The sequence below is a fragment of the Calliphora vicina genome, chromosome 3 (assembly GCF_958450345.1).
Source record: "Calliphora vicina chromosome 3, idCalVici1.1, whole genome shotgun sequence".
Classification (NCBI taxonomy): Eukaryota; Metazoa; Arthropoda; class Insecta; order Diptera; family Calliphoridae; genus Calliphora; species Calliphora vicina.
Genome location: NC_088782.1, coordinates 78,712,552 through 78,721,186, shown reverse-complemented (window position 1 = coordinate 78,721,186; position 8,635 = coordinate 78,712,552). Strand labels below are relative to the sequence as shown.

General features: G+C 29.9%; 2 protein-coding genes across 2 annotated transcripts; one reads left to right on the top strand and one right to left on the bottom strand.

The window, feature by feature from the left end:
- Positions 1–4,652: 4,652 nt before the first annotated feature.
- On the top strand, positions 4,653–5,682 carry RpLP0-like (ribosomal protein LP0-like). The gene is made up of 2 exons (XM_065504143.1): positions 4,653–4,787; positions 4,846–5,682. The coding sequence occupies exons 1-2, from the start codon at positions 4,760–4,762 to the stop codon at positions 5,568–5,570; spliced, it is 753 nt and encodes a 250-aa protein (XP_065360215.1). The 5' UTR covers positions 4,653–4,759; the 3' UTR covers positions 5,571–5,682.
- Positions 5,622–6,763, bottom strand: Sgf29 (SAGA-associated factor 29). The gene is made up of 3 exons (XM_065504142.1): positions 6,645–6,763; positions 5,963–6,584; positions 5,622–5,902 (listed from the first exon to the last, which is right to left on the bottom strand). Exons 1-3 carry the CDS (start codon positions 6,681–6,683, stop codon positions 5,679–5,681), a joined length of 885 nt encoding a protein of 294 aa, XP_065360214.1. The 5' UTR covers positions 6,684–6,763; the 3' UTR covers positions 5,622–5,678.
- Positions 6,764–8,635: the final 1,872 nt, after the last annotated feature.

Below are 8,635 nucleotides of genomic sequence, written 5' to 3'. Positions count from 1 at the left end.
ATGGACATTTTTCTTTTAAACTGTTTCCTCAAAAGGCATGAAAATCGTGGGTCTTGACAAAGTTATGAATAAAACTCAAAAAAGGCCGACAAACCCGATTTTTGGCAAAAACTTTGCCGAAGAAACCATGGGTCTAAAATCAAAACCGAGCTTCCCATTTTTAACGCGAAAATTTTCCTTTCATATTTTATATTTTTGTTTAAATATACTAACATTTCTGTGGACATTTGACAAAACGGCTTCTCTCGAGATAAGACAATTTTACAGGATTTTTGTAGTAAATATAAAATTTGAATGCGCTTCTTTTGGTCTTATCGCCGTATGTCTATGACTTTTAGAACATAAGATACGCAATCGAAAAAACGACCTATTGCAGGTTTTTCCCCAATTTCAATTTGACAAAACAACTTCTCTAATAGAATTCAAAACATTTTAAAAAAACTAGTAAATGCCTTTTGACAAAACAGCCTATCTCTATTTAGTTTTAGCATATTTTTAAAAATTTTTTTGTTGATAAAACAGCTTCTTTCGAAAGAAGTCGTTTTGTCGAAAGCAATGATTGAAAAACCTACCGCTTGTCTGAGACAAGTAGATTTTTAAATCAGTTGATCGCGAGTATTCGTTTTGACAAAATGTCTTATATCGACAGAGGTTCTTTTACAAAAACGAAAATTTAAAAAAGTTAAGTCTTATCTTAACATAAGTGCTTTAAAAAATTAAAAAAGGAGAAAAGAAACTGTTTTGCTACTTAATATTAGAATAAATAAAAATAAATTAAAATTCGTGTAAATGAATGAAGTAAAAAACTTGAGGCTATGGCCAAATAAAGTGAAAAAATAACACGTAAATATGTCTTTGTTTTCGACCAAAGAACATAAAATATAAAAATCTTTGGCTAAAATATATGGTTCAAGTGATGGAAATACGTTGATTGTCAAAAATGTCGATCATGTGAATGGATTGACCATACATTTCAAGTTGTGGGTCATACGCATCTTGAGTTTGACACATTGCATGAGCAAATTGAAAAAAATTAAGAAAAATTCATCCTTTTCAATATACCATACACACGACTGGGTAAATTTAATAACGACTACAAATCGTTCACGAATTAAACCAAAACTATTTTTAGATTTTATTGGTCTGATTGAAGATAAATACACATAGAGGAAATGCAACATTTCAGGTATTTATAAAAATAATTTTATTCATAGGCTACATTATACATATATTAATTTTTTTACTACTTACATACAATGTATGTCATACATACAGTGAGCCTCAAAAGTGAGTATACACCAAAAAATATTTGATTTTTTTAAGATAATGAAAATCCTAAAATTTATTCATCGATTAAAATTTTAATGTTTCGGTTTGTTGGAGATTGAGTTGAATAATAGATTCGGTTGTAAAAAAAAGATTTAAGTCGGACTATAATGATTTTCATGATCCTAAAAAAATCAAAAATTCGCGTGTGTTTACTCACTTTTGAGGCTGTGTGTATATCTTTTTCATGTGAAAAATTTGAGTGAAAATAGGTTCGATGGATGCGGTACGAGTAAAGTAAACCTGGTGTTTTGCAGTACAAATCATCAATAGACCCAGGATAGGCTTTTAAGCCAGCCAGATTCCACAATTGGTCGAAGTTTCATGTCTCCATTAGTCGTATCACATAACAAAAAACGCGATTTGATGGATATGCTGCCACTGATAAATACCCATCTACACATTTTTTAAAGCATAAAGATCGTTTAGATTTTTGACTCTGTTGGCGGTACCGGGCTATAAATTCCCTTTGACAAATATTTAAGAACATATTGAGGCATATAAAAGTGGTTTTTATTTGTTGAAAGCAGCTATGCGATTAGAGAAAATTTGGCATAAATTTAAATAAAAAATAGGTCTACTTCGGAAGGCTCTTGACCACGCACTTATACAAATATTGAAATTATTTTTCTTCTGTAGTACTTCCCAAAATCTCTGGACAAAAAAGTAATAAAGATATAAGCCTAATATTTTTGGTAAATGATAATTAGACATTATTACAAACTTTGTAAAAATCAGGTAGATCAGAAGACATAAAAAAATTAATTAATGCCGGCTTTGAACCACTGTGCTACGTCTACAACTGGCATGAAATGCTTAACATTAACACTAACATGATGTTAGTGTTAGGTATAGACACATCATTTTAGAGTTTTTCAATGTTTTAACACGGTTGTTAAACCATTTGTTCTAACAACTCTTTTATAACATCATGTTTTAACAGCATACAAGATGACATTACAACAGCTGATTATTTTTTGCTCGAGATTGTTTACAACTTTAATTTTGTCAATTTTTTTTGCTGTAATTTGTATACATTAAGTCAGCTGTTTTTGACACTATAAAAGTTATTTGTTTTTGTATTGTTGTATTTGTTGCCGTAACGCATACACATTATAAGGTGTATGCGCCATGGATACAACTGTATTTTTTTGCGAAATTGTACAGAAAATGATATAAGATTTTTACAGTGGTAATACTGTACATCGATTTCATGCAAAAATTTAAAAATTTTGAGTTGACTCAAAATTTAAATAGCAGATATTTATGTAGATTTGAAATAAATTTACTATGGCCACTGTGTAAAAACAATCATTATTATTGCTATGATCTCAATTTTTAATTGTTTTTTTTAATTAATACCTTAAAATGTTATGAATTTAATAAATTGTTGTTTTTGTAAAAGCATACTGTTTTTTCTTTAATTATACTGGTTTTTTGACTATGGGTGTACTATTTTTCCGAATTCAAAATCTGGCTACCTTAACCACAAGACAATTAATTTGTGTCAATTAATTTTGTATTGTTTAAATTTTGTGTCAATTCATAAATCAAATAAATAAATCAAATTAATGAATTTTAATAAATAAAATGATTGTAATAATATAAGAAATAAAAATAAAAGTTTTGCTTCTTTATATATATCCCCTGTCTATAATTGACAAATATTTATCATAACAATTAATGACATTTGTTGTCAAGACAAAGTTGTCTATGCAAAAGCACTAACAATTTTGTCATATCGAAGCAATAATACTAATAAATGGGGACTATACCCGATAATTTTTTATCTTGACAACCATTTTGACGTATATCATGATAACATTTTATCAGGTATAGACAGGGGCTTAGTGCTCAGACATTATCATTAATTGTTATGATACATATTTGTCAAGTATAGACAGGTTGTTATATACTTGATACATTTTTGACATGATAAACTTCAAAATAGTTGTCAGGTATAGTCACATTTATTAGTGTTATTGCTTCGTTTTGATAAATAATCATTAATTGTTATGATAAATATTTGTCAATTATATCAATATACCCTGTATACACATGACAAATATTTGGAACAAATCAAGATCCCAGCAACAGTTTATATTCTTATATTTTTTTTTCTGTTAATAATCATATATTCTGTATTGCTGGCCTTTGGCCGGTCGAAGGGACTTTAAGCTTTTTCTATATCTCAAAATTTTCTGAAGTACTGTCATATAAATTCTAAAAGGATATATATATTGGCCCAAAATCATAGTCAGAAATAAAGAATACTTTAAGAGAATTAAACTCGACTTTACTCAAGAGTGGACTTTAGGTCTATCATAGACAATTTAACAATTTGACGTTGAAGTCGACTTTAAATATAAAACTAGCTGAAGCTGTTATTAACTCGCTTAACAACAGCATCAGCTGTTCTTCACCAAGTAAAAAAGTTCGGCAGAAAGTAAACAATGTTTAAGTTACAAGATATTGGTAGAGATTTTGCAATTATTGAACAGTTATCAATAAAATTAGTACCAAAATATCGTAATTATTATATTCATTTTTCTACAACAAACAACTTTTTTTCTTTAGTTGTCCCGGTTACTTTTTTTGTTTTTTTTTTTAATTTTGTATGTCAGCTGTTCAGCGTTGCCACTTGTCTGTATTTTGTTGTATATTGTATGAAAACATTTTCTACATTTGCGGTGGCACCCAGTTAAAGTCGGTTAATTTTGACTATAGTTGCAAAATAATTAAAAGCAGGTTTTTATTTTAAAGTTGTCTCTAAAAAGAACCGACTTTAGTGTTTGACTATGATTATGGGCCAATGGCCTATAATCTTTAAATGCCTATAACTCTTAAACTAAGAGAGAGCATTTTTGTGCTTATAATTATGAGAGCTATCAACACCAAACAAATTATTAAAATGCAAGCTGTTTCGATGATCTTTAATGCCAAATATTTATCATAACGATTATTACCCCCTGTCTATACCTGATAAATTTTTATCATGATAAACGTCAAAATCGTTGTCATGATAAAAAATTATCCAGTATAGTCTCCATTTATTAGTATTATTGCTTCGTTATAATAAATATTTGTCAAGTATAGACAGGGGGTTAATGTTTGTTGTCAAGACAAAGATATGAAGCACTAAAAATTTTGTCATGTCGATGCTATAACATTAAGAAATTGTTGCCATACCTGATAATTTTGAAATGAAATAAAAGTTAACAACACTGAATCAAGGCACATCAATAAGATGGTAACCACAAACAGATTTTGTTTTGGTATTGTTTTCTGGGTGTCAGTATAAAAAAATCGAATGTACAACTGTCAAAACCTTGGTGAATGTGGCTTGATGAACAATAGTAGTTTTATTTTTCGTTGTTTTGGTGCTAACACGTGTTGGGAAGTTTCATTATTTAAATACATATAAAAAATAAAAATGCCTAAATCAAAAAGAGATAAGAAAGGTGAATTGAATTAACTATGAAGGATAAACCAGTTGTTATTATTTTTGTTTTATTATAGTTTCCCTTACTAAAACTGACCGTAAAGGATTGGAATGGAAGCAACAAATAATTGATGACATCCGAAGGTGTACTGAAAAATATCCAAATATATTTGTATTTCAAGTACAAAATATGCGTAACAACTTACTAAAGGATTTGAGACAAGAATGGAAACAAAACTCCAGATTTATATTCGGGAAAAATCGCATTATGCAGATAGCATTGGGCAGAACCAAGGCAGAGGAAATAGAAGTCGATTTGCATAAATTGTCAAAGAGGCTCACCGGACAAGTTGGTTTATTGTTTACTGAAAAAAGTAAAAAAGATGTCTTAGAATGGGCAGACAATTATTGGGCTGTGGAGTATGCCAGGAGCGGTTTCATCGCTACTGAGACAGTTGTTTTACCCGAGGGACCTTTATCAGAATTTTCACACTCAATGGAACCTCATTTAAGATCTTTAGGAATGCCTACATTATTGAAAAAAGGTGTAGTAACATTATTTTCAGACTATACTGTTTGCGAAGAAGGCAAAGTATTGACACCCGAACAAGCACGTATACTTAAACTGTGTGCAAAACCAATGGCAAAATTCCAATTAACAATCAAATGTTCTTGGACCAAACCGGATGGGTTTGAATTGCATGTGGAAGATGATCTTAATGATGACAAGGTTGATAGCGGGCAAGGAGACGAAGATGAGGATGGAATGGAACAAGATGAATCAGATCTTGATGAAAACTAATGTAAAGATATTTTCGTATGGATTCAGATTTAGAATAGTAAAAATGTAGGATAAGATTTACTTTGTTTTATTCGTTTATATTTCAATAAATGTATAAATTTCCACAGATTAAGCCGAAGAAATGCTACCACTTCCTCCACTAGCAGTACTTCCAATTTTTTTTGTAGGTTTGTATGCAATAACGTAACGTTGTGCCACAGGTAATGGTTCGGCGTAACCATTCGTATAAGAGGAATCTTCAAATAAAACCTCATAGTCTTCAGTAGCAGTCTGCGGAAGTCTATGAATAATGGCCTTATAAAAACATGTAGTTTGTGGATATAGTGCCATAACTTTTAGGAAAAAAATATGTTAAATTTCTCTTGGTCATAAATTATATTATGCACACATACCAACTGTATCTTTTGGGAAAAGTGCATGGCCATCTGTTTCTGGATTTGCTCTCATCAAGGGTAAAGGTATAACTTTTCTCTTACTTAAAACATGTCTATCCTTCTGCTCTTCATCAATATCCACCACATCGTATTTATTCTGTCGACTTAAAAATTGAACAACCTCCGCTAATATCCAGTTTTCTTCGTCTTCAACACCTTTCACTAATGCTGCTACATTATCACCAACTTTAGCAATGTAATGACTTTCTGAAGGTATAGCACCACAAAGAGGTGGCACCTTTTCTCCAGGTTTGCTTACAAATAACGGCAATGTCTGCGCTGAAATCTGTACCATTTTCATTAGAGCTCCCCTTCTTATAGCCTCTTTATTTCCAGCATTACGAGCTTGTATCCGACGTTCATTTCGTATATTTCGGATTTCTTGAATTTTATCTAGGGCTTTTCGAATGCTGTCTTCTTCGATAGTAGCATCTTGTAAACAAGTTTTGTGCAAACTTTTAATTTTCTGAGCGGGTAAATTACTTTGGTGAGCCCTATTTAAACTATTTATATTTGCTTCGGAGCGTCGACGTTCATCGTCAATTTCGTGTATCAAATGCTGTATATCCTTAAGCCGTTCCTAATGAGTGAATTCTATTCTACATAATTCTGTGCCAACACATATTACACTTTAATTTACCTGTATTTGTTGGGCAGCTATCTCTGCTGTTAATGGCATTGTTTTAAATATGTTATTTACTATTCTACAAAAACAAGGCTCTTTAAACACAAACAATTCTTTGAATAATTACCGGTTACTTGCATGACGATTACTTATATTGAATTTACCCGTTGCCTTTTTAGTGACTACTCATGATTAATGTCGGCAATAGCGTAGTAGAAAAAATTAAAAAAAAAAATTCGTATCGTAAATTTTACCAACTTTAGGTAACTTATGGAAGAACTAGAAGTGAAATAAACTGCAAAATATTAGGGTTCTATAAGTCTCAGTTTACACCATGATTTTAACAACGTCGTTTTTTATTAATTCGTTTTTGAAGTTGCTTCCAAAATCATGTTACGTTTATACGATGAATTTTGGTTGCATTTATTTTTTTGCAGCCAGGGTTGATTTTCATTGTTTAATCGGTTAATCTTCTTTATTAAACTTCACAATCTGTAAAAGAATAAAACGGAACAAGAAGAAAAGAAAATAGTATAAAGATAAATCTGAAAAAAGACACGAAAAACACAAATCGAGTCTATTTATACCATCTCTATCTATACTAATACAAAACGAAGAAAAATTTTAATTTCATAATTTGTTTCGCAATAGTAATTCAGATCGTGAATTAAGTAATTCACCGCTCGTCAGAACATGGTATAAATCTACTTTTTGGTCGGAAAAATGTCGAATAATCGATTACGTTAGCCCAAAAAAGTCGATTAGCTAAAAAAAGAGTCGATAAAAAAATCGATATGCACACAAAAACAGAAATAAAATAATAGTCTGTAATTTGGTACACTTGTATTTTTTCTAGTGTATACAAAAATAGTATATGCAAACATTTTCTTTCTACACAAAATTCATCCAAAATGTTTCTTAGTTTTTAGATATATCGTACATAATCTGCAGAAACCAAAGAATAATAACAAGAAGTGAAACGCTGTCAAAAAAAACCTAAGTCGGTTGTCAAAAAAAACCTAACTATATGAATGTATTAGTAATATATTGTTTATATGTATTGGTGAAAAAACCACTTTCACCACACTCCTCAAACACACATAGTTGTAAAAAAGCGACATTAAAAATTATAACAAAATTTTAATACAATTAAATTTAAAATTTCGAACAATTCTCAAATTATTTATTTTATATTTGATCTGGAAAGGTTTTATAAATAGATTTTTCATCTTTTTATTCAATAATTTCTGCAAAAATTAATCTTATTTGAATTTTGTATTAATTTTCAATACGAAATTTTACAAATGTGTTTTTTTCAGTTTTAATTTCTACACCCAAAAATTTAATGTCAAAAAAAATTAAAAAAAATATTTTTCGTTTGTGCAAAATATGCATGTTTCGGTTAATTTAATGGTTTAAATGTGTTGAAAAAAATTAAAAAATTGTGTGTGTTTGTGAAAGTGTGTGTTAGAATTGCAATTTTATCGCAATTTTCAATAAAAAATTTTGAAGATAAATCTCTCTCAAGTGTGTTGAATTCACATACTAATTGTATGTGAGAAGAGAGAGAGGTTGTTGTTGTAGAAAAAGAGAGAGCCTTCCCTTCTTGTTATTCTTTGGCAGAAACTTTTATAAAAGTGTTCGATAATACTATTTTAAAAATTTAAATCTAAATATTGGCAACAAAAACGATATTATTAAATACATTTTAGCCTTGCTACATTTCATTTTTATTGTTAAACATTGAAAAATGCGAATCAATAAATGTTTAAGGCATATATTAGTCCCCTTTTAATTTGAAATTGACGAAGTTTGTTGGCGAGGGGTTGAAGAGGTAGAGTGTGTATTACACGGGTTTAGGTTAGTTCAAAAGAGAATGAAAAATGTCTGCCTTTCAATTTCTGCATTGTAAAAAGGGACTTAGATTATGAAACTTAAATGGCCAAAGTTGGCCATTTAAATTCTATTCATATTTAAATACGAAGTCAAAAAATTGCCCTTAGACC

What these genes read in the sequence shown, in the direction of transcription:
- Sgf29 (XM_065504142.1), bottom strand. Translation starts at nt 6,683, where the DNA reads ATGCCATTAACAGCAGAGATAGCTGCCCAACAAATACAG. An exon ending in TAGCTGCCCAACAAATACAG is followed by an intron (nt 6,585 to 6,644) that starts GTAAATTAAAGT and finishes TTCACTCATTAG; the next exon opens with GAACGGCTTAAGGATATACA. An exon ending in TTTCCCAAAAGATACAGTTG is followed by an intron (nt 5,903 to 5,962) that starts GTATGTGTGCAT and finishes TTTTCCTAAAAG; the next exon opens with TTATGGCACTATATCCACAA.
- RpLP0-like (XM_065504143.1), top strand. Translation starts at nt 4,760, where the DNA reads ATGCCTAAATCAAAAAGAGATAAGAAAG. An exon ending in ATCAAAAAGAGATAAGAAAG is followed by an intron (nt 4,788 to 4,845) that starts GTGAATTGAATT and finishes GTTTTATTATAG; the next exon opens with TTTCCCTTACTAAAACTGAC.